General features: G+C 45.9%; 1 protein-coding gene across 1 annotated transcript in view; it reads right to left on the bottom strand.

The window, feature by feature from the left end:
* Positions 1–1,253: 1,253 nt before the first annotated feature.
* The window catches only part of RGSL1 (regulator of G protein signaling like 1), a 75,874-nt gene continuing 53,186 nt past the window's right edge, over positions 1,254–23,941 (bottom strand). The window contains exons 13-25 of the mRNA XM_070397111.1: positions 22,502–22,695; positions 20,992–21,109; positions 20,450–20,564; positions 18,777–18,887; positions 18,474–18,600; positions 14,449–14,620; positions 11,264–11,402; positions 10,934–11,058; positions 8,150–8,259; positions 6,373–6,471; positions 5,313–5,382; positions 4,292–4,460; positions 1,254–1,573 (exon numbers count right to left, since the gene is read on the bottom strand). Of these exons, the coding sequence (XP_070253212.1) occupies positions 4,424–4,460; positions 5,313–5,382; positions 6,373–6,471; positions 8,150–8,259; positions 10,934–11,058; positions 11,264–11,402; positions 14,449–14,620; positions 18,474–18,600; positions 18,777–18,887; positions 20,450–20,564; positions 20,992–21,109; positions 22,502–22,695 (1,417 nt within the window). The 3' untranslated portion in view covers positions 1,254–1,573; positions 4,292–4,423. The remainder of the gene's footprint in view (positions 1,574–4,291; positions 4,461–5,312; positions 5,383–6,372; positions 6,472–8,149; positions 8,260–10,933; positions 11,059–11,263; positions 11,403–14,448; positions 14,621–18,473; positions 18,601–18,776; positions 18,888–20,449; positions 20,565–20,991; positions 21,110–22,501; positions 22,696–23,941) is intronic.

Genomic DNA, 23,941 nt, shown 5'->3' with positions numbered 1-23,941 from the left:
CACATAGAATGAGTTAAGAAGCATGACCTCTGCTTCTATCTTCTGAAAGAGATTATAGAGAACCAGTCTGATGGGTAGAATTCAACAGGGAACCCATCTGGGCCTGATGAGCTCTGTTTCTGAAGGTTATTAATTACTGGGAAAACCAGGAAGAGAAGAAAGGAACAAAAATGACAGCAATAATGACAGCATTTCCCCAAATTAATGCTAGTCACCAAACCACAGATCCAGGAAGCTTAGAGAACACCAAGAAGAATAACCACCACATCATACTCACACTGTGGAACATCAAAGATAAAGAAAAAAATCATGAAAGAAGCCAGAGGAATGAAATGCTTCATCTATAGAGGAGTGCAGATAAGAATTACACTGTACTGCTCAGAAACCACGCAAGCAAGAAGCAAGAAACCTGACCTCTCCACACCTCCATTAGCTCGCCTGTAAAACAAGTCTTGCAATTCCTCTCTCTTCTGTCGCATACTAAGTGCTCAATGGAGGTCACAAACATTTGAAAGCATCTGTTAGGGGTCAGGGAGTGCATGCTATGGCATAGGAGGAAATATATTTACCTCCCATTAATCTTAAATATACGACTCCGCCTACATACACATCAGGAATTAAATAGATTTGTGGGTATCCTGGCCACTCAACCCCCATGAATCATGTATCTTGTTGGAGGAAATGCATTCAGAATTTCCCCAGGAATTAACTGTTCAACTATACCCCTACTGGTCTAGTGCTTTCCTCATGCTCTGGGAAGGTTTAGAGTATAGGCGGGAAGAAGAGCAGCCACTAATGTCCCTGCTCTCATGCCATGCACGTGGCCTATGTTATTTCGTTAGTCTCCAAACAACCTGATGCAGTAGATATTCTCATCTCCATTTCACACACAAGGGTGTTGGGACTCAGGGAGGTTCAGTCATTTGCCGATGACCACCAAGTTACTAAGGATTAAAGATGGGATTGCACACCAATCTGCCTCATGGAAAACTTGGCTCCGAAGGAAAGGCAGCAGGGCCTCCTGGCCTGCACTCTGTGGGTCAGGAGAGGGCCCATGTGACAATGTCTCTGAATGAGACCGACTGGCCCTTGGTCTTGATCCAGGATGGGAAGTAAATGTTTCTGATCTCTTAAACTGAAAATGACCCGTGGATCCCAAGAAATTGCATACTGTTGCTTGTGCCCTTCTCTTAAAGAAGAGGACAGGAGGCCCCCGGACTGTGAATGTGGACATGCTTTATTCTGATTAATGATCTGCAGCCCCGGTTGAGGTGTGGAGTTGGGGACGAGCACCCCGAGCTGCACACGAGCTGCCCCCGCCTCTGGGGTGACACTTGGATCAGTTGGAGGCACTCAAAATGAGGGACAGACGTCTTTTCATACTTCTGTAGGAAGAGGGGCGATCTCGTGTCACTCCCGGACACATGAAACTGAAAAGGCTCCTGAAGGTGGAAGGCAGGTCTCGCTCAGTCTCTCTGGTTTTGTTTTCCTCTATCTCTTTCTGTCACTCTGGTCTGAATGGGTCGTATGAGCTTCCTGAAAAACCAGAAAGTTCTTCAAGCATCCAGAATGACTGGAACAAAAACAAATTGCATAAAGACAATTTGGTATTTCTTCTTTCTTGGGCTAGTCACAGCTGTCTTTGATGGCTGATTTGATTGTCTGGCAAACTACACTGTCCAATGACTGTGAAGCCAGCGTAACTGATGGTAAGGTCAGTGCAGATAGACATTGCAAATTCTGTTTTTTTCACTACACCCCCGGCATCTAGCACAGTTCATTTACTCATGCCTTCACTGTGTATTCATGGGGCGACTCTCATCTGCATGTCACTGTGGTCGGTGTTGGAGGTACAAAGAAAAATAGGACGTGGTCTCAGCCCTACAAAGTCTATAGGCTAGCACAGCGGTTCTCAACCTGTGGGTCGCGACCCCTTTGGTGGGCGAACGACCCTTTCACAGGGGTCACCTAAGACCATCCTGCATATCAGATATTTACATTACGATTCATAACAGTAGCAACATTACAGTTATGAAGTAGCAACGAAAATAATTTTATGGTTGGGTCACAACATGAGGAACTGTATTTAAAGGGCCAGAAGGTTGAGAACCACTGGTCTAGTAGGTGATGCTCATACACAAACAGGTGTCTCCAAAGAGGGGAAAAATACACTGCAAAGACAATGAGAAGATGATGAGAGGAGAGAGGGGACAACTAGGAGGTGTCACGGCTGTGATGTCCCTTCTCACCAGGCGGAGAGGAAAGGGCAGGGCATTCGGAGGATGGAATGCATGAGTGGGCGAGATAAAAGATGAATCTGGAAACCTAGACTGGACCACATTGTCAATGGTCTTTTAAATGCCACTAAGGAGTTGAGGCTTTTGCAAACAGGCAAAGAAAGGCCAGTAAGGAAACCAGACCTCAGCACTATAACTGTAAAGGCCAAATTCTGCCAATAACCTGAATGAGTAAGGAAAGGGAACCACCCTTAGAGCCCCCTAAAAGGAATGTAGTCCTGCCAATGACCTTGACATTATCCCCATGCATCCCAGGTTAGACTTCTGACCTGCAGAACTATAAGATAGTCCATTTGTGTTGTTTTAAGCCACTAAGATTTAAGCAATTGTTTGTGGCAGCAACAGAAAACGAATACAGGGCCCAGAGTAGGCCGGCTGCCTTCCCTCCGTCCATGGCCTGTTCTGTAGATGCCTGTGGCTCCTATGGGTCTATTATTGGGGTTCTCTTCTTCCCCTCCCATATTTTCCGTCTAAGGTAGACTTAGGACCTAAATATAATTTCAAGGGGAAAGAAAAAGCTTAAAGCAAAGGTTGCGAGTTTCGTTGAACCTGCTTAATATTACAAATTTTTAAACTTTCTCATTCTTTCTTTTCCCCATTTCATTCTCTCCCTCCATCCTTTCCTCCTCCCCCCTTTCTTTTCTTTTCCTTCCTTCTTTCACCTCCCTCCCTACCTTCCTCTGCCCCTTCTTCCCTTCCTCCCTTCCTCCCTTCCTTTTTCTTTCTAAGTAAGCAGCTCTGGCAACTGTGGCTTGGCTGGCTGGCTGGAGCTGTCACTGTCCCCTCTGAGATAGGTTCTCCAGTTCGCCAGTCTCTACCACTCTGTTCTCTCTCACGGGTTGCTTTTCTCATGTGTATTACCCGTCCGCATTTTAGAGGTGACTGGTTCTGTGACGCTAGCCTAAATCTGGTCTTAGAACATGCTAGACCTGGGATCGCTGAGGGGAGATGGTATAAGAAACCAAAGGAAGCAATCAGCCGGGCTCCAAGAGCAGAACGTCTTTCTATTCAGGGTGGTCCTGCTAAGTGTCGTGAGGCCTCCAGTCCTGTCTGCCTCTGGTCTTCCTGACCTGTCACCATCAATCACAGCCTCACCCACACGCTCTTACAGTCTCTCCCTGTGAGCCCTGTGTCAACACTGCAACATCTTTCATCCTTGGGAAAAGTCTAGGAGCTAAAGGACATCAGCCTGGCAGGAAATGTTGGCTGGAAGCCCAAACGGATTCCCAAATTAATGTTCTAGTCTTTCCTTGTCTTGCAACCCAGGGAGTCAACACGCCAACCTCTCCTTGGCCTCTGGTGGTAAGTAAGCCCTTCACAGCATGCTATCGTCTTCCCCCTGATTGTCTTCAAACAGCAGAACATGGGCCTCGTCACTCTAAACTATGATCATAAGTTAGGCCTTTAGGCCAACATTTATCCAAAGAGTCTCTTTATCTATCAATTGGCAAATGAACAGACCTCCAGGGAAGAACGATCCCTTTTGTGCATGGGAAGTTGCATCCATGGTGAGCACGGAGTGAGAAGCAGCAGTGGGTGCTCTAGTCCAGACTCTGCATTTACTGCCTCGAGATGTTGGGAGAAAGTCACTTACCTCCTGTGTGGGCCGGTTTCTCCAGCTGTTTAAAAATGAATGGTTTCTGGCACGGTTACCCACAGGGTTCTGAGGATTTGCTGAGACAGCGGACGGGAGTCACTGTCCAAATGGGAGATCCTAGCATTCAAAGACCCCCATCTGTCTAATAGAACAGCACCTTGCTTCCTGGGGTGCTTCACGTCATCTCCACACACTTGTCTCGGGATTCTTAAACAACCTGGAGTCAGGGATTCTCCAGGCCACGCGGCTGCAGAGCGAGACTAAAACCCCGGTCTCCTGACCCCAAGAGTAGGGTGTTCCGTCACACGTCCGTGGGGGAAAGACCGTCTCTGCCAGGCCCCCCCAGGATCAGAGGAGGCAGAGGTGCTTCTGCTCATGCTCTCTGCCCACATCTTACCCACTGACGTCACCCCACGGATCCTTCCAGGGCAGAGGGTGCCAGGGCATTTCTTTTCTGACCAGAAAAGGTTCTGTCGGTGTCAGGAAGCTTCTGAGAGACGATGCGCCTTTGTTGGGGGGCCCAACTGGATTATTTCTTCTCCTTTTTGATGACAGATGGTTTTTTTCTGAAGGAAGAGAGAAGAATGGCTGGTTAGCGCAATGGCGATAAGGTGTTAGCACTCTCTGCTATGGCAACAGCCTAAACCAAAACCCTTTGCCTTCAGGAGAGGGCCCCTCCCGTTCTTATTCTCACCATCCTCCCCAAGGGCTTGTAACCTCTGAAGACAGGCAATGCCTTTCTGAGCAAAGAGCTCCCAAGTACCTGGCTTGTCTTCCAGGCACCAGTGCTGGCCAATGATACCTGGGGAGCTCCAAGCCCCAACTGGCCTTGCAGCAGGTCTGAGAAGGTGGAATGGCTGGTGAGGAGGCAAGGCCCGCCCGCCATTCAGGGAGCCTGCTGTCTGTAACCTTGACTTTCAAGCAGTTCTTTGGCACTGGTTTCTATGATCCCCTGGGGATTCTCCCAGAGCCTTAATTTAACATCAGCCCCATGATGATTCTCTTACAGAAGTGAGGGTGAATCAGATTGTGACAGGCTCAAATCCTTTCTGCTCCTATCGCCAATCTCCTGCCAAGCAGAATAGCTCCTCTTTCTTTCCCATCTTAGGTCCTTATCCCGGAGCACTGGTATATTGGGGAAGCTAATAAAAGGCCACTTGGGTTGCTCTTCCTCCAGCAATAGTGTTCTACTGGAAGCTGGGTCAAGGCTTCAACTTCCTCGAGGGCCTGTCCTAATGGAGGTGGGTGAGGACACCCCAGGCCTCTCTGGAAGCAGCAAGCTCAACTTCTTGGTTCTATATGCCAAGGAGTGTCAGGAGGTGGAGCTAGGTCTCTGGGAAGTTTCTCCCCCGTTTCCCATGGTATACTTGGACAGAGAAGCTCAGCACCGAAGAAGAGGACTTCCAGCTGGTGCCTACCCTAAGACAGGAAACAGCTGCATGGAGGAGACGGTATGTCCTGTCTGGGTCAGGTTGCTCGTCGATGAAGCTAAAGACAAATGCAGAGAAAAACTGCATCAGAACTCAGGGCACAGGCCCTCCCTGGAAGCCAGCCAGCCAGTGAGGTGTCCCAGGACTAGGGAAGGAGTTGGGAACGTGATGAAACAGCAATGCTCCAGGGACAGTCAGGAGACCTGGGTTGGAGGCTACAGTATTTTTGTTTTTTGTCCTAGGAGACATTTCATCTGGGTGCACAGATCATGAGCTCAACCTCACTGACCCGGGGAAGTAAAATAAGCTGAGGCCAGATAAGCTCTAGAAACACCAAACTTCAGGACAGTTTGGGCCCTCTGGCTCCCGGGCAGTGTTTCATAATCACCTCCGCACTAAGCAATGAGGGGACATTTCCGAGAAGCGGAATCTCCAACATGGAAAGAGAAGCTGCCGATGGGCAGAAAGGAAAGGTTTGTTGGGAAAGGCCATGTGGGAACCAAGGCAGTTTTCCTGGGACTGACTCTGAGCAGTTGGAGGTGGGAAAGGGAAAGGATATGACATGGATCCAAGATGGGAGTCTAGGACCGGAGGGCCCATTACAGAGATAAGGGGATCAGTAGCAGAAGCCTCCAGGAAGCAGGCGGTATGGACTGAAGTTCCATTGAAGCAGCAGGTGCTCTCAGGGAGGGGAAAGTAGCAAGTGGGACATCATCACTGTTTCTTAATGAAGATGACACAGCATGCCTGGAAATGGGCAGAGGAGCCAGCAGAAATATCGAGACGCTTCAGCTACTGCCTTTAAAGGGCTATAAAAGATATGATTGTTCTAAAGAGAGCTGGCACGGGGCCCTGGAAGGATAGTCAGGAGACCCGCTTCTCACTCCATCCCCGCCACTCACAAGCTGTGTGATCCTGAGCAAGTCATTTCATAATTTGGGGACCTCAGTCTCCTCCTGGCCAATAAGGAGATGGGCCAAGCTGGCCTTAGGGTCACCCTCTCATTGAGTGGGCTTTTGGTATCCATGGGGTTCCAACTCCAACTCACAATTCTGGGCTGAACTTGCTATTGCTATTGCATCTCGCTGCTGAGGCCGCAACCACTCGATACCTCTGAGCAAGGAGAATCTTAAGATGGCATGTTCCCCTGGGGAGGCAAGAGGGGGAGCATTAAAAGCCTTTATAGCAATACCCAACAAAAGAAACCATTCCAAGTAAGCAAGAAAGCTCCTCTTGAACACTCCTGGGATTACAGGATGCTAGCGATAGAACATTTTCTAAATCCGAATGTCTGTATCTTAGATCAGGGGTCCGAGGCCTCAAGAGGGGAAGCGAGAGTCTCAAAATGCCTCAGCTCATACAGGATGAGTTTCCGGGCCTAGAACCCAAGTGGCCTGACCCCTTAATGCAGGGCGTCCTGCAGACCCTCTTCCGACTTCTGACATCAGAAAAGATGTAGGGATTTACTTCCGTGGAGCGCATTTCCTATGCCCTCGGAGCGAGCATCACTGGCCCACCCTGCCTGCCCACCTCCCTCTCCTTTTCCTTTTGCTGTCGCCTCCTCTCTCCCTACCCCCACCCTCATCCTACATAAGCCCTTGCACCTGCAGGAACATTGTCGCTCACACACTGAAAAGATAGCCGATGGCTGGCTGCGGATGTGGCCTCCCACAGGGCAGAGACCAGGGGGAGGCGCCGGGCTCCCGGACCACAGGGTGGCTGCAGCCAGGGACGAAGGTAATTTGTTTCCACCTGAGGTGAGGGCCCTCTCCAGGGGTCCGCGGGGCAGGACCAGGGCTCTGGAGCCAGAGTTGTTCCCCAGAGATGGAGTGAGGTCTCCAGGGCCCCAAAGAAAGGGGTGGCACGTTTGTGCGTGGGCTCTGGGGTCGGGGCAGGAGTGAGCATCTGGGGAAAGGAACACGAGCATCGGCAGGTAGGAGCTGAAACAGCATGCCCAGCTCCATCCTGGGAGGGCCGGCTGCTGTTTTTAAAACTCCTGTCCTAGCCCCACATGTTGTTCTGCAGCTGGTACTGTCCCCAGGTGCACAGAACTTTGGTTCCCAGAACTTTCCACCCAACCCTGCCTGCCCTCGCCAGGCACTGCCCTGTGCACCCTCCTCCCTCTCTCTAAAATGCCCCTTCGCTCAAGTACTGATCTCAGCGCACGTATTGGGAAAGGGACTGAGCTAAACTGCTCTGTGTAAAGAAAACATGTATGTGTGTGTCTTCAAACACATTCACCTATAAATACATGAATAACATAACATAAATACTATATGAATAATATGATGAACAATATATTAATAATATGTAAATCTCTCAAAATCACATCACCCAGAGATACTCTTATTAACACTCTATTTCTAAGTTGTTCCCCATGTTTTCATAAAAATCATACATATGCATAAAGATCTATATGCATATATGTGTGTGTGTGTGTATATATATATATATATATATATATATATATACTCACCACAATAAAATCATACTCTACATCCACATCTCCATTTTCTCACTTAACACTATAACCGTTTATGGAGCTCTATGTCCCCACCACGGAGGCTGTGGCCCACGTGCCCAGAGGCACCCTGGGAGGTAATGCCGGGGAGCCACCCATGGGGTGGGTGGGGGACCTATCTGACAGCACTGATTGCCACAGATAACATATACTTGAATGCTTCTCCGTGGGCCCAGTAATGAGATGCCCATCCCACCAGCAAACACCCTCTGTGAGGTCTCACCATTGGTCCTCCCAGCCCTCGCCTTTCCTTCATGATTCCCGTTTGCTAGCGAATGGGGCTGTGGGTCCTGGCGGGGCTTACCTCCACTCCAAATAGAGTACTTGGCCACAGACTTAGAAGGGGTTTTTGAGTCCCTGCTCTTCCTCTCCTTCTTCTGGAAGTAAGAGCGGGTTACCTTCCAGGAACAAAACCTGTGAGAAGAATGGCTTCTGGTCACAGGGAGAAAACCTCCCAGGGGACTGTGACACTGAGCACAGGGGACCCGGCCAGAGCCAGTCTTCACGGGGGGTGAGGGGCGGGGTAGGGGGGTGGCGGGGCACAAACAAGAGGACAGCTCCTGCCTCCTTGTGCTACCGGCTCAGCGAGGGGCCAGGACAGGCAGGATGCTGGGACTTCCTTCTGGAACCTCCAGTGAATGGAGTCTATAAAGGACCTGCTGTTCCCCTCCCTGGTGTACCCCACCCTGGTGTGCTCCCCTGAACATCAGACTCTCAGATCCCATCTAACTCCACCTGGTGCAGCCAGAGCATCTGGCTGGCCTCCCTCAGGTCCCAATGAACGATCCCTAGTTGGCATCCTGTCCCTTACTGAGGACCTGGACCCCCTCACCTCATTCCCACGGTCCTGCCCTGGAGGAAAGCCTGGCTCCTCTCAGGAGCTCAGACTCGCACACACACTACAACCTGAGAACGGCCGCTCCCTGGAAGCCCTCACAACGCTCCCCAGCTCTCCCTCCTTGGCCCTGAGCCCTGGCTCTCCCCAGCCTGTCCGGAGAGTGGAGCCGTTGGACGTGTCTTGGCTTTCTTTTCTATCCTGCTTTGGCTCTGGTGGTCTTGACTGCTGCCCTCCTTCCTCCTCCCCAAGGCACATTCCACCCAGTCACAGTGGGTTTCTCCCATTCCATTTGCTAAACTGGGTCTCCCTCCAGTCATGGGCCTCCCAATACGCCAAGGATGCATTCTTCTAAAAAAAATATTATTTTCTTGATTTCTCAGAGGAAGGGAGAGGGAGAGAGAGATAAACATCAATGATGAGAGAGAATGCTTGATTGGCTGCTTCCTGCACGCCCCATGCTGAGGTTTGAGCCCGCAACTGGGCATGTGCCCTGACCAGAATTGAACCGTGGCCTCCTGGTTCATAGGTCAACCCTCAACCAACTGAGCCCCAGTGGCTGGGCCGAGGATGTATTCTTGATGGTGCTTGAGAGACCAAGATTCCTGGTTTTTAACCCACTTACCAAGTGGTACCACTTACCAAGGCCCTGAACCACTCTGAACCTCAGTTCCCTCATCTATAAAATAGAGACAATAATACTTTGCATCACCCAGCTCATGGGGTTGTGAGAGGTTCACCTGAGATAACAGATGTGGACACAGTTGTATGATATAAAAATCTTCATAAATATATAGGAAAGCGGGTAATGAACCAGCTGCCCGAGGATCAGGACTCGATCCTCCCTGAGGCACCCCTGTACTTCCTTATCGGGATACGGAAATGCTGAGTCTGACTCCAGACGGAGCGGAGGGGCGAACATCCCCCAGGAAGCTTCGGGACCCATTTGCATTTAGTCCCGGTTAGCAGGCGGAGAATCAAGTCTAGACGTAAGTGCTAGATAACAATTGGTGCTCAGAAGGCTCAACTGGTTATCTTGACCTTAGATTTTAAAAAAAATTTATTTCAATCTTATATTGCATAATTTATCTTAGGAATTTAAAATGGAAGGTTGTTGGTTGGTAAGCAACCTTAACACTTCTATTTTAAGAAAGTAACTTGTGTGTGAGGGGGTTTGGCGGGGAGAGGGAAACCCCTAAGAGCTGGAATCATAATAATAATCTAAACATCCCAAACTAGCCTGGTCTGGGGCCACTTCAGCCAGTTGTCCTGTGGTCTCTATCAGCCAGGGCGCTGCCATTCACAACAGGGGAGGTGCACGCTAGAGCCACAGTGGACCACAGGCCGGGAGTAACCAGCTGGGAGAACTTAGGTGACAGGTTAGGAACCAGGGGGCCCTGGTCACATTTGTTCTGCGGATTTTGTCTTTCTTCCAGTTTCATTTCTGGCCTTCCCAGCTTCCTCCCAAGGTTTTAGGTTTGAGTTGGTAGCCACCTTTCCTACTTTAACCTGGGGAGATAGGACCTAAGAACTTGAATTTCTAGCTTCTCTAGAAAATGGAAATATCTAGCAACTGAGCCCCCACTGGTAATTATGGGATGTGGGCATAGCAGAGGCAAACTCTCCTGGCTCACTGCCCCCAGGAGGCTCCCTGATCATGGGGACAGTGTGTCAGCCTTGAAAGACTGCTCCCAAGTAGCTGTGGTCCATGTCACCCTTAGGTGAGGAACCCACGCCGGCCGAACACAACCTAAGAGCCTGCTATTACTTTCTACTCCCCATTCAACCCAGGGAATGCTGGGAGTCAGGTGTTCTGGTCCCCAGTCTTACTTGGCCTCCCGTCCTCTGACTCAGTGCTCAGTGTGAGCGAGTGAGGGATGAAGTGTAGTGAGCAGGAGGGGAACACACCATCTCGGTTCCTATGAATCTGGAAACTGGAGCAGAGAGCTATGGGAAGACAGGAGACGCTCTAGCACAGTGGTTCTCAACCTTCCTAATGCCACGACCCTTTAATATAGTTCCTCATGTTGTGGTGACCCCCAATTTCATTGTTACAAATTGAACATAATTAAAGCATAGTGAGTCATCACAAAAACAATATGTAATTATATATGTGTTTTCCGATGGTCTTAGGCGACCCCTGTAAAAGGGTCGTTCGACCCCCAAAGGGGTCGCGACCCATAGGTTGATAACCGCTGCTCTAGCAAGTCAAGTGTTTCCCTGACCTGGGGAGGGGAGGGGTGACAGTTTTACCTTTTCCAGAAGTACATAATGACGGGGAAGAGAGACACGATGGCCCCGTGGAAGATGCTCCGATCCAGGCGGCCCTCAGCAATGGCAGAGATGATGGCATCCCTCTGGGACTCAGTGATGTTCACCTGCCCGCAGAGTGGGAGCCCGTCACTGGCAGAAAACCGCTCTTGGGCCCCACAACCTTGAAGATGCCCCCTCCCCAGAGGGCAGAAGCTTTTCCGGGGGCTGCTAGGTTAAGGATATCCGGCCGACCCAAGACTCAGCCTTCAGGGTTTTTGTGGGAAAATGCTCCTTGGGACAAGGCCAGAGAGGAGTGCAAGTCCCCCTTACCCTCAGCCTCGGAGGGACCTCGGACTGCAGGTAGAGCTTTAGGATGATGTTAATCTTGGACTTCATTAGGATCACGTCGTTCTCGTTATAGGCCCAGCTGACTTGAAGCACTTGAGCTGAACTCACCAAATCGTTAAATCTAAAGAGAGGCAGTAAGTAGGAAATCAGCAAAGAGGGAAGCAGTGGCGACTGAGGGCAGCCAGCCCACACCTATTTTTGGTCTAAAAGAGAGGGGGCCAAATCCTGGCCAGGTTGTGACTTCATTCATTCAGTCGTAAGCCATCTATCGGCAAACACGAATTGAGTGCCTTCCACGTGTCAGATGACATGCTAAGTCCTTCCTCAAGTGCATTTCTTCATCACTAACTCCTTTATTAATCCCATCCTCCCGTCCTTACCCATCAGGCCCTCTGACTGCTTCGAGGGCTAAGTGCTGTCTTGCTCTTTCTTTCCCCTCCTGTGCTGACCCTCTCACAATTACCACCAGTCTCTGAAGCAACATATTCCTTTTATTAAATTTTTTTTTTCTATTGTAAGATATACACAACATAAAATGTACCAGTTTAACTGTTTTTGCAGTGGCATGAAGTACGTCCACATGGTTGTGTGATCCTCACCATCATCATCTCCAGAACTTTCTCATCTTCCCAAACTTAAACTCCATGCCCATTAAACACTGTCCCATTCGCCACCTCCCCCAACCCCTGGCAGCCACCACTCTACTTTCTGTCTCCTAGCAACATATGCTTTCAGTGACCCTCAAATTATTTGTCAGTTACACCTTATGTTGACGTAAGTACACAGCTGACTTCTCCCAGGCCATTTAAAATTGTAACAATTTAAAGTCTTCCTAATAGTAGAACATCAGGTTTTCCCATATCCATTCCATTCATGTATTCAGTCAAGGAGTATTTTAATTAAGGGTTTATGCTGTGCCAGACACAGTTCCAGGAGCAGGGACTCAGCAGGGACTTATCAGGGAATAAAATAAACAAAGGCCGGCTTTCCAGGAGCTCACAGTCAATGAGGGAAGAAGATGCACAAGTAAATAGGTGATTAATTAAATATCCAGAGCTTATGAAGACAGAAAAAAGGCATGATGTAATTGGGAAGGGAGCAGGCACTGAGACGGAACAATGAGAAAAAGACAGTCATGTGAAGCCAGCTTGGTGGGCGGGGAAGGGCAGAGGTGGGGGCGGAGCCTCTGAGCTGGAGCCTGGGGCAAGTGGTTGGTGAGGGGCAGGAGATGAGCTCTGAGATGCAAGCGGGTATATTCTGCTTGCATAGAGCCATTTAGGCCATGGGAGGAGGTTTGGACTTGATTCCCGTGGAAATGGGAAGCCGCAAAGCAACTTGAGCCTTCTGGGTCATTTTGGGCAGGAGAGTGCTCTAATCTGGTTGATGTTGTTCACAGGCTCTCTGGTTGCTGTGTAACCAACAAGTGAGAAAGGAGAGCGGGAATTGGAGAGGCAGTGGGAGGCTGTTCACCCTGACTGGTATTCCTTTCTGTGCCCCACTCACCTCTTCCTTACACAGATTTTTTAAAAAAAATTCTCACCAACCCCCTCCTCATTCTTCAAACTTCAGCTTAGGTGACTTGTCTGCCATGAAACCACACCTGAGGGCTCAGTTGTCTAAATGCACTTCCTGACTCTACCACAGCATCACACTTCCTAACTTTGTGTCCTTCCGGCCATCCCTATCTCTGTGGGATCGTGGAGGATGGAGAGCATGTCTTATTTGTACTTTTTGGGTCTCCACTGCCAAATCCAGAGCCAAGAATAATCAAGCAATCTATAAGTGTTCGTGGAACTGAGCCTGGTCCCTCACCGAAGTGCAGTGGAAAAGCTCTTAACCCTAATGGATGCGCGGGGTTACCAGCGCTCCGCACTTCCGAAAAACACAGCGGCAAGTTGACTCCATACGCTGCTGGTACCTTCCTTGTACAAGCTCACACTGTCCCCACTAGCTAAGACAGGCATTTACTGAAAGTTCTTTGTGCTTCTTCCCAAATATTTTTGCCTGTTGTACTTGTTACTATAATTCATAATTTATGAAAAGTAACAAAATACAAACGTGAAAATAAAGGTATTTGTTGTTTCTGTGAAAACAGATTGGAATACTTTGGAATATTCCAATAAAGGTTGAGTTGTTTTTTAAAAAATTGCTATAGAGTTAGGTATAGCAAGGGGATTACAAACATTTAAAAGATAAGTATAAAAATCAGGACGGCTTAAGTTGCTTTGCAGTAACCTTTAAGTTCTTGCTCCACTTTATTTATTTTTTTAAAATATATTTTATTTATTTTTTACAGAGAGGAAGGGAGAGGAGTAGAGAGTCAGAAACATCGATGAGAGAGAAACATCAATCAGCTGCCTCCTGCACCCCCGCCCCACTGGGGATGTGCCCGCAATCAAGGCACATACCCCTGACCAGAATTGAACCTGGGACCCCTTAGTCCGCAGTCCAATGCTCTATCCACTGAGCCAAATCGGTTAGGGCTCTTGCTCCACTTTAACAAGAGAACAATTTTTAGAATTAGTAGATAGCATTATAGGAATAGTATATACAAGAAAAACATGTGAACCCCCAATTAGTGGAATGGCTTTGGCTTTACATCAAAAGTTTGGCAGTTGAGTGAATGCACATTTATATGTTTTAACTTAAAAATATCTGTTTAATGCCATGCACACACATACACACACAACCTTAATTATTATAATTCCTTGCTTTGACTAAAGAACTACTGGTCCAGCCCTGGCCGGGTAGCTCAGTTGGTTAGAGCGCTGTCCCAATACTCCAAGGTTGTAGGTTCAATCTCTGGTCAGGGCATATACAAGAGTCATCCAATGAATGCATAACTAAGTGGAACAATAAATCAATGTTTTTTTCTCTCTCTCAAATCAATCAATTAAAAAAATAACTATTGGTCCAATACATAAGAGGATTTCTATCATATTAATAAATAATAGAACAAAAGGGCCCCACATTCAGGGTATAAGTGCATTTCAATATTTGGAATTCCAGAATATTGGAAGAGCTTTCAGGATGAAAAAGGAAAAAATGGTGGAAATTGATACAGTGACAGCATTCAGTGAGATTTTCACAGAAATCACTGTGCCAGTCTTTGCCAGGAGGCACTAAGCATGAAAAGCCACAAGGGGAAGGAGAGATGGGAAACTTACCTCTCCATTTCAGAAAAGAAATATAAATCACTGAGGGCAAAGTTGACAGTGATAACCCTGTGGCCAAATATACGGCGCTTCATAAAGATTACATCTCCATTCTCCTCTGCACTCCGGACATTTGAGTGATGTGGGGATGGGCGTGCTGGTACATTTGGTGATGCAGGGTAATCTGAAAAAGAAAGAGGAAGGAATGAACATCTAGCTTGAGCAAGTCCCTCTTAAGCCTGAAGCCTTCAATCTGGGCATAATTAAAGTGAAAGACGACGGACACACCTTTGGGCCTACTGAAATAGTGACTCCCTCCCATTGGGCTCGACCTTTCACTTGGACTTGAAGGACTGCTGGAAAAGCCATCTGCTCAGATGGTATGACAACATACATACCAAAAAGAAATCAACCAAGTATTGAAAGGTGTCTTCCTGATACTGGTCTAATAGAGACAGGAGCACACTGTAATTATGCCAATCCCTAACATGGCTGCAGAAACTGAACATGCAGAGGTGACCTTCAAAGAAGAGTGTGTGGTTCTGATGCTGCTTATTCGAGGTTTATCAGGGAAGTAGTTTAGAAGTAAACTGGGAAAGAAGCACAAAGAAAAAGCCAAAACAGGAAGGGTAAAGAGGTTAACTAAGAAGCAGAGGGTAGGAAGCTAGAGTAGAAACATGATAGGAATGAATAAAGGAGAAGATGCTTCAAGGTTTGGGTTGTGTGTCAGAAAACCAAGGCAGTTATTTTAGAAAGTCTCTTGATGAGGATATATTCAAAGAAACCCACTCATAGGGATTCAGGGCTTAGGAGAGAATAGTTTTGGGCTGGATCTGACAAGTAGGCCCTAGTTCATTGCCTGGCTGGGTTTACCAGTAAGAAACTGTCTAGTGGGATTCGTTCTGATGGGAGGGTGACTACAATATTCAGTAAATACCTCTCACTTTCCGTGTCCCAGACACTGTGCTAGGTCCTAGGGTTACAAAGCATAAGATCTCTCCCGACTTTCTTACAGTCTCTCTTTCTCTATCTCTGAGACTTGCATTTGAAGGGAAAAAGAGTTTGAATAATAGTGGAAATTGATATGATCATCAGGGATTTTAGGAAAGAGCGTGCCAAATCCACCCAAGAAATCTAGATGCAGGGTCAGGTTGACAAGGCTTCTCTGGTAGGGGTTGGGCAGATATGATCTGTATTATTTGCCTACTTCTATAGCAAATGCTCCCACCATGGTTGATTTCAATCTATCAATGGTTTGTCAACCAGCTCACAAAATACCTAAATGCTTAACAATTGGCTTTCAACTGGGCTAAGGTCATAACGGTGGATTTTTTTTTTTTTAAGCAAGAGCCAATTATATGCTGGCTACAGGAAAAACACTTTAAATGCAAGGCTTTAAATAGGTTATAAGGAAAGGAATGGAAAAAGTCACATAGGCTAACACTAATAAAAGCAACGTGATAGTGGCTATTTTAATATCAGGCAAAGTACATTTCAGAGAAAAGAATATCACCCAGGATAAAGAAGGTCCTTTCATGATGAGAAATGGGTCAATTAATTGGAGGACATAATTCTGGAAAAGACTATAGTGGTGGACCACTGGTCGGGCAGAGCTCCTTTGGAGTTGCAGGAGCTTCTTTTTCTTGGGCTCCCATACAATGCTGGGGATGTAGGAAGTGAAAAGAAGGTGAAATTGGACTTCTTACATCCTGGGCATAAGAGGTTGAATTGATTTTACTTAAAAGAAGAAACAAAAGAGCTAGAACTAATTTTTTTAAATATGTTTTTATTGATTTTTTAGAGAGAGAGGAAGGAAAAGGGGAGAGAGAGAAACATTGATGTGAGAGAGAAACACAGATCTGCTGCCTCCTGCATGCCCCCTATTGGGGATCAAGCCCAAAACCCAGGCATGTCCCCTAACAGGGAATTGAACTGGTGACCTTTCGGGGCATGGGTCGATGCTCATCCAACTGGGCCACACCAGCCAGGACTAGGACTATTCTTAAATCCTAAATGTTTGGTTGTGAAGCAGTCCATAAGACATACGTACAAAAAATTTTTGCAAGTTAGGAAATACAATAATAATACTACAATTCCAATAGAAAAATAGACAAAGGACATATAAACAGTTCAAAAAGAATACAAATGACCAATAAATTAAGGTGCTCAAATACTAAAAAAAATGTACATTAAGAATTGTACATTGGCCAAAACCGGTTTGGCTCAGTGGATAGAGCGTCGGCCTGCGGACTGAAAGGTCCCAGGTTCGATTCCGGTCAAGGGCATGTACCTGGGTTGCGGGCACATCCCCAGTAGAAGATGTGCAGGAGGCAGCTGATCGGTGTTTCTCTCTCATCGATGTTTCTAACTCTCTATCTCTCTCCCTTCCTCTCTGTAAAAAATCAATAAAATATATTAAAAAAAAAAAAAGAATTGTACATTGTTTTTCATCTACCAGACTGCCAATTTCTAAAAAATGTATAAGAGCCCATGTGGGTGATAATGTGGCCTTCATTTAGACTCTTGGTGAGAGTTTAATTAGTGCAGTGGTTTTAGAAGGCCACAACTGAACTACTTTTAACCATTTACCCATTACTTCCATTTTTAAAAATGTATTTCATAGAAACTGACAGTTGAAAAATAAGTTTTGCAGCATTGTTTGTTGAAGTGACAGCTGGAACAACGCAAAAGTCATCAAAAGAGACACAAGATTTGTGACTCTCAAACCCTCTAATCTCATCTCACTTTCCCCACCTCATTAATCTCCAGTCCAACTGGAGATTAATGGCCTCAAGTTCCTGATCTGCACCATCCCCTCTTTCCTGTTTTAGGATTATATGCAGACCTAGAAATCACTCCCTTCTATGTTGCCTGCCTAACTCGCTCATCTCTGAAACTCAACTTTATGTCATTTTTGGCACGTTTCTCTCCTGATCCTCCCCCTGGACTAATTAGGGTCTCCCTGCAATCATCAATAGGATCACTCATCACAATGTATAATAATAAAAGCGTAATATGCTAATTAGACTGGACAGCTGAACAACCTTCTGGATGTCATTCCAGATGTCCTTCCAGACAAAGCCGCAGTGGCGGGGGCTGAGGCAGAGGTGGTTAGGGGTGATCAGGCAGGCAGGCAAGCAGTTAGGAGCAATCAGGCAGGCAGGCAGGCGAGTGGTTAGGAGCCAGTGGTCCAGGGAGCAGGCTTAAATTGGCAGTCTGGCATCCCCCAAGGAGTCCCAGATTGCGAGAGGGTGCAGGCTGAGCTGAGGGGGCCCCCACCCTTCCGCCGTGCATGAATTTTGTACACTAGGCCTCTAGTGATATAATAATAGCAAGAATACTGGCTAACCCTTTCATAGCACTTACCATTGCCCAAAATAGTTCTAAGATTATATATATATATATATATATATATATATATATATACACACACACACACACACACACACACACTCGCTTAATCCTCACAACAATTCTCTGAGATAGGCACAATTATTTCCATTCTACAGATGAGGAAACTGAGGCACAAAGCCACTTTCACAAGGTCCTCCCGTTAGAAAGTGCCAGATTCAAACCCAGGAAATCTGGTTCCAACATCTGTGGCTCTTACTTGCTGCCTTGCCCTCAAAACTGGAGGTACCTTGAGGGCAGATACTATGCTGCACGCTCACTACTGTATCCCCAGCAAAGTGCCTGCCACATTCTCAAAAAGGGCGTTGAGTGAATGAACGAAACAATTTAATAAATCTCTTACTACTAACAAACAACATCAGCAAATAGTTTGGTAAAATGTGAGATCTCGCACTGCTTTAGCCTAGTCCTCCACCCTTTCGGGGTCCCTGAGCAGATGCCACTGGCCTCCCATCCTCTCTAGGCTGGCCTGGGCTTGGCTTTGCACCCAGAACCTGGACTTCTTGCTGGACCCCAGGCTAATGCAGACATGAATGACACAAAGCCGTACCCCTGCAGCTTCTTCTCTGAGCCAGCCCTGCTACTGAAATCAACAGGGAAGGACAGCAGGCAGACATGTGACTTACTTTCCTTGTTGTTAAGTTCCAGGTGGAGATATTTTTCAAATTCCTGGCGCAAGTTGACATTGTTCATGTATCGGCGGTACTTACAAAAGCTCTTGACAAAGCCGACCAATTTCGGCCAGATTCTTTTCTGGGGAAAGAGAGAGGGTAGGACATAGTTAGTACAGCTGCTGTCCACTGAGAGTTAACTATGCCCCCGAACTCGACATTCTTTACATGCAATCCTCACAACACCTCCTTTAAAAAGGAATAATCTTAAGCTCCAGTTAAAAGCCCAGGAAATTCAGGTCAGAGAACTTGTATAACCTTCCCCAGGTTAAGCAGCTGCTGAGAAGGTTCTGGCTTCAACCAGGCATGTCTGGGGCCATTGGCAAGTGAAGGTTGGAATTGCCGTAATTGAGAAAGGATTTGTCCGAGCTAAAAACAGGAAGAAACAGAGGGCAGAGATAAGTATGGCTCACAAGGCGGGAATAATGGCGCAGGCAGATTTTGAAATGTTGAAAAAAATAAGGAAATGAATAAAACTATTTCTAAGCATTTAAAAAAGAAAAACTAATAATTAGATGCAGACACTCGTACACCACACGCTCGTACACGCTCACACACAAATTCACTTGGTAAGTTTCTTCATCCATTTCTTCATAGAGACCTAGTGAACATTCTCTAGTTCATTTACCCCTTGAAAAATGGATGTTGAGGGCCAGGAAGCATCTGGCTGATCTAGTTTTGTTGTCTCGTTCTACAGGCAGGTAACCTCAGTAGAAACATGGCTTCAGAGAGCCGGAGGTAAAGTTAAAAAACCCATGGATTTAGCATCAGAAACTTTGAGTCTGGAACCTAGCTCACCCTAATTGTATACAGTTTGAGCCAACTTACTTAAACCATGAGTCCATGTCTCCACATGTAAGACAGAAACAAATGGTTGTGGTGAGGGTTAGTGATGATATATGAAAACCCTAATACAGTACTTAGCACAAAGAAGGCTTATGTACATGTTGGTTTTCCATTTATCTTTTCTTATCTAAGAGCAACAGGAAGACCTGAAAGTAAAACAAAGCATCGGGTTCTGAGGGCAGTATTCTTTCCAATGTCCTATGTGATCTTTCCTGGTACCCTGACATGGAGTTGATTCATGTATGGAGGAAATACAAAGAAGAAAGGCCAGGGAAGCTCATTTCCATACCTGGGGTATTGGGTCACTGGGCATAGGAATGATTTTCAGAAATATCTGGGCATTATCTTTCGAGTCAGAGGTCAAGTTTTTCTGATATAAACTAACTCTATAATACATTGAACCAAGATTATTTAAGAGATTATTTAGGATTCTTTTTATTCTTTTCTCCAACCCTATGAAGACTTTCCTGAATAGCATACCTGTCTTCTCTTTCTTCCCTTTTTATCTCCTCCAGTGGGAGAAGGAATGAGTTAGATGACTGATGAGTTTGGAAGAAGGAAGCAGGTATGGCCTGCTCTGGGCCCTTTGCACTCTCTCTGGGAAGTGTTTGTCTTCGGGACACGTGCTCAGGCCTGCCCTTTCTCATACAGGAAGGGGCTCACTCAGGTAAGTGGGGGCCTAAGTTGTGCCATTATGCTATCGTGACTGGACATGTGAATGTAAAAGAGAAAGGATGATCAAACCCTTTTGGCTTCCTGGTCAATTCATGTCCTTGAAAGTAGCTGTCAGCAATAAAAAACAAACAAAACCCAAACACAAAAAACAAAAACCTGACATTTTCATCTCCGTCAGTACCTGCTGCCTCTCACAAAGACAGTAGAGAGCGACCTCTTTAAATTCCCACTGAATTTCTATGAGACTCAGATTCCTCCTTCATAAAACGGGGTTTCAGAAACCTACCCCAGAGAGTAGTTGTTTTGGTGACTGAATAAGCTAACAGCGCAACTGTTTTGTATGGGTGACAATACCTAGGCAGTGGCTTTCTCGTCCCCAGTGTCTGGTCTGCCCTGGCTTCCTCACTCACCTGGGGTTCCTGTAATTGCGTTGATGAAGTCTTCGAGGGCTTCCTATACACAGTTCGTATTTGAGCTTGCACTTCCTGAGGAAAATCTGGGAACAGCTCTTGGTATTCTTTGAACCTACCAGGAGGAGGTCAGGAATGTCACAGAAGGCCAAAGCCTGGCACACCAACAGGAGCAGCCAAGGCAAACCTATCTCTGCCTTTGGAGGAAGTCAAAGTAAAAATTGGGGAACATCAAGATAGTCAAAAATAGTCTCCTTAATATTTCCATCCTTTGCTAATGTCAGCCTGCCCTTCCCATAGATGCTATATTGTTCCTGTTCAGACAAATGTACAGAAGTGTGTGTGTGTGTGTGTGTGTGTGCGCGCATGCCCGCACGTCCATGTAGGTAGGTAAGAAGGTTCAAGATAAGTTTGGCTTTTCTTTTGGAGGGAGGCTCTGACGAAGAACTCTGTGAGTGTATTTTGAGACTTGAATCATGTGGCTTGCAGCAGCCAATGGGCAGCTCCAGAAAGGCTCACTGCCTCCACTAAGCAATACTCACCACTTTTCTTCCAGAGATTTCATGACACAGCTCTGGAGGATTAACATTGAGTTTGTGCTGAGACGACCTTTCTGAGAGACTTCTCTGATGATAGGGTCATCACACTGCAGCACTTCTTCTAGAAAATTACATGGAGGGGGGGAGAGAGGAGGGGAGAGGGGGAGAGGAGGGGAGGGGAGGGGAGGCAGAGGGGGAGGGGAGAGAAGCCATCATCTCTCGTCTATCATTTCTGAAGTAGCTGGTGTTTTTTTCATCTCAGAGTCTTACAGTCCCTTATTCTCAATCTGGTTAGACTGATCTCTCCACAGATTGCTTGAAAATCTCAAACACATCTTCAGGTGTTACATGCAAGAGTATTTGTAGAGCAAATACTGTTCCTATTCTAGTTTAGTTCCACTCAAATCTCAGATAAGTGTGTAAAGGGAATAAATATTTAAAAGACTCATTTCTGCAGTTAGTTTGAAGTTTTTGGTTCAGGAAGAGAGCAGAAAGGTAAAGGATTAAAGTTAATTGCTGAGGCAAATGAGAAATCCAAGATTACAAGTAAGTATTGCAAGGGCAATACAATTTTTGTTGAAAGACTATGGTGTTCACTTCTGGCTCATTCAAAACAATGTACAGAACTTGATATCCTGACACTTAATAAATAAACATTTCTTACAAGATTTGCCAATTTTACCTCTTTTTTGACTTGTACAAGATCTATAACCTTTCTTGGTTGACCACAAGCAAAACACACACTCAGACACACACACACACACACACACACACACATACACACACACACACACACACAACCATCTCTGTCAAAACAGTAGGCTTCAGCTTTATTACTTGGCTTGTTTACCTCCAAGATGGAACCAAGCTCACCCCCTTTAGTTTGCCTTCAGACTTATAGGTCAATACTTTACATGCAACTTCTGCTTCTGGCCAAATGAATTTACAGGGTCAGATTTACCCTCCCACCTTAGGCAAGAAAACAAGGCAAAATTATGAGGATTTTCCAAGGGATAGCTCTGCTTCCTGGCACAATTACCTTTATAACCTATGAGTGGTGGACACGCTTGCTTTGCATAGAGCTTACTCTCGCTTTTGTATCTAACTCCAGTGTAGTTGATTTGAAGGTCAAACAACTTGAGTCTGAATTCAAGTTGCACCAATTGGATAAGTTAGTTAGCTCCTCTGTTTCACCTTCTGCATTAGTTAAGTAGAGCTATTTATCCCTACCTTTTAGGGATTAAATAAAATCCCATTTTCAGGGTAAAATTAACTGAGAGTATGTATTTCACATATAAATGCAAGTGTTTTGCACTTGGCTTCTTTTACTACCAATATTTCTAATTGATTGGTGTTCTCTGCTTTCATTATCCCCCTTAATCTTTGTTTCAATACTGTCCCATGTGGCCACTATTCTGTTATGCTCCCTTAGGAGACTCAAGACCAGCTCTTTTCCAGACTCTTCTATGAGACTAAAGGGAGAAGCAAACAGTATCAAGAGGAAGCTGCATACCAGCAGGGGCTATGTCAGAGAAATAAGTCTCCATTACATTTTCAACAAGAGACTTGGAGACCTGTTCATCTGTCTCAATACTAATCTTCTGTAATGCCATCAGGAATTGCAATGGGACCTCAGCCTTCCGTTCTTTGAGGAACTCCGTGAAGTACTCCAAGTGCTGTACATTTCGAAAGACTTCTGCCAGGTTTCTGGAAAGAAGAAAGCATCACTGGTTGAGAGAATGGATGGTGACCCTGAATTCTGTTCCACTTAAGGTATGGGGAAGGGCTTCTCCCGGGCTGCGGGGCCTTTAACTATGTGTGAAGATCAGGGTGAATGAATTGGTTACTCTTATTTCCTTGTAGATAAATTTTTATGTGTCCATCCTAAGCGTGGTTCAATCATTTGCCAACATCAATGGAAGAGGATGAGAGGTATTTTAAAGGGGCTAATTTTTATTTTCTAGAACCACCTTCTTTCTGCATTATGGATTCAAAACAACCCCTAACTGGCAATCATTTCAGTGGGTAGAGCAAGAGTGATCAGCAATTATTGATCAATATCTCTAAATTGCCTTTGCTGATTTCCTTTTCACTGTTCCTTAAATAAAGGTGCCCCTAATGTTTCATTCTCAATCCTCTTGAATTTTGCCTTATGACTCCTCCCTCTCCCCTCCCCGCCCCCAATCCTTACCTCCTCTGTGATCTCAATTTTCATTCATATGGTAAACCTATGTTTCTAGTATTTTTGTCATTCAATAGTTTGATTATGATGTGCCTAGGTGTGAATATTTTTAAGTTTACCCTACTTGGGATTCATTCAGCTTCTAGTATGTTTTGAGTAAGTACTCAACCATTGCATATTCAAATATTTTTCCTGCCCCTTTATCTCTCTCCCGATATTTCCATTATTTGTATGTTGGTGTTCTTTTTTTTTTTTTTTTAAATATATTTTATTGATTTTTTACAGAGAGGAAGGGAGAGAGATAGAGAGCCAGAAACATCGATGAGAGAAAAACATTGATCAGCTGCCTCCTGCACATCTCCCACTGGGGATGTGCCCACAACCCAGGTACATGCCCTTGACCGGAATCGAACCCGGGACCTTTCAGTCCAGAGGCTGACGCTCTATCCACTGAGCCAAACCGGTTTTGGCTATGTTGGTGTTCTTGATGGTGTCTCACAGTTCTCTTATTTTGTGATGTTTTCACACTGGATAATGTCTGCTGAGCTAATTTTAAGTTCACAAATTCTTCTGCCAACTCAAATCTGCTATTCTTTCTAGTGGTTTTTTCATTTCAATTATCATACTTTTCCAATGTTTTATTTGGTTCTATTTTATAATATTTCTTATTAGGTATTTTCATTTGATGAATCATTATCATAATACTTTCCTTTAATTTTTTAAAACATGCCATAACCTTTAATTCATTGAACATATTGCTTAGAAGTCATT

Source organism: Myotis yumanensis, unplaced genomic scaffold (genome assembly GCF_028538775.1).
Source record: "Myotis yumanensis isolate MYYU_CA2020_CCGP unplaced genomic scaffold, mMyoYum1.0.hap1 SCAF_17, whole genome shotgun sequence".
NCBI classification, from domain to species: domain Eukaryota; kingdom Metazoa; phylum Chordata; class Mammalia; order Chiroptera; family Vespertilionidae; genus Myotis; species Myotis yumanensis.
Note: the sequence above shows the minus strand (reverse complement) of the source record. Positions and strands in the feature narration are given on the sequence as shown.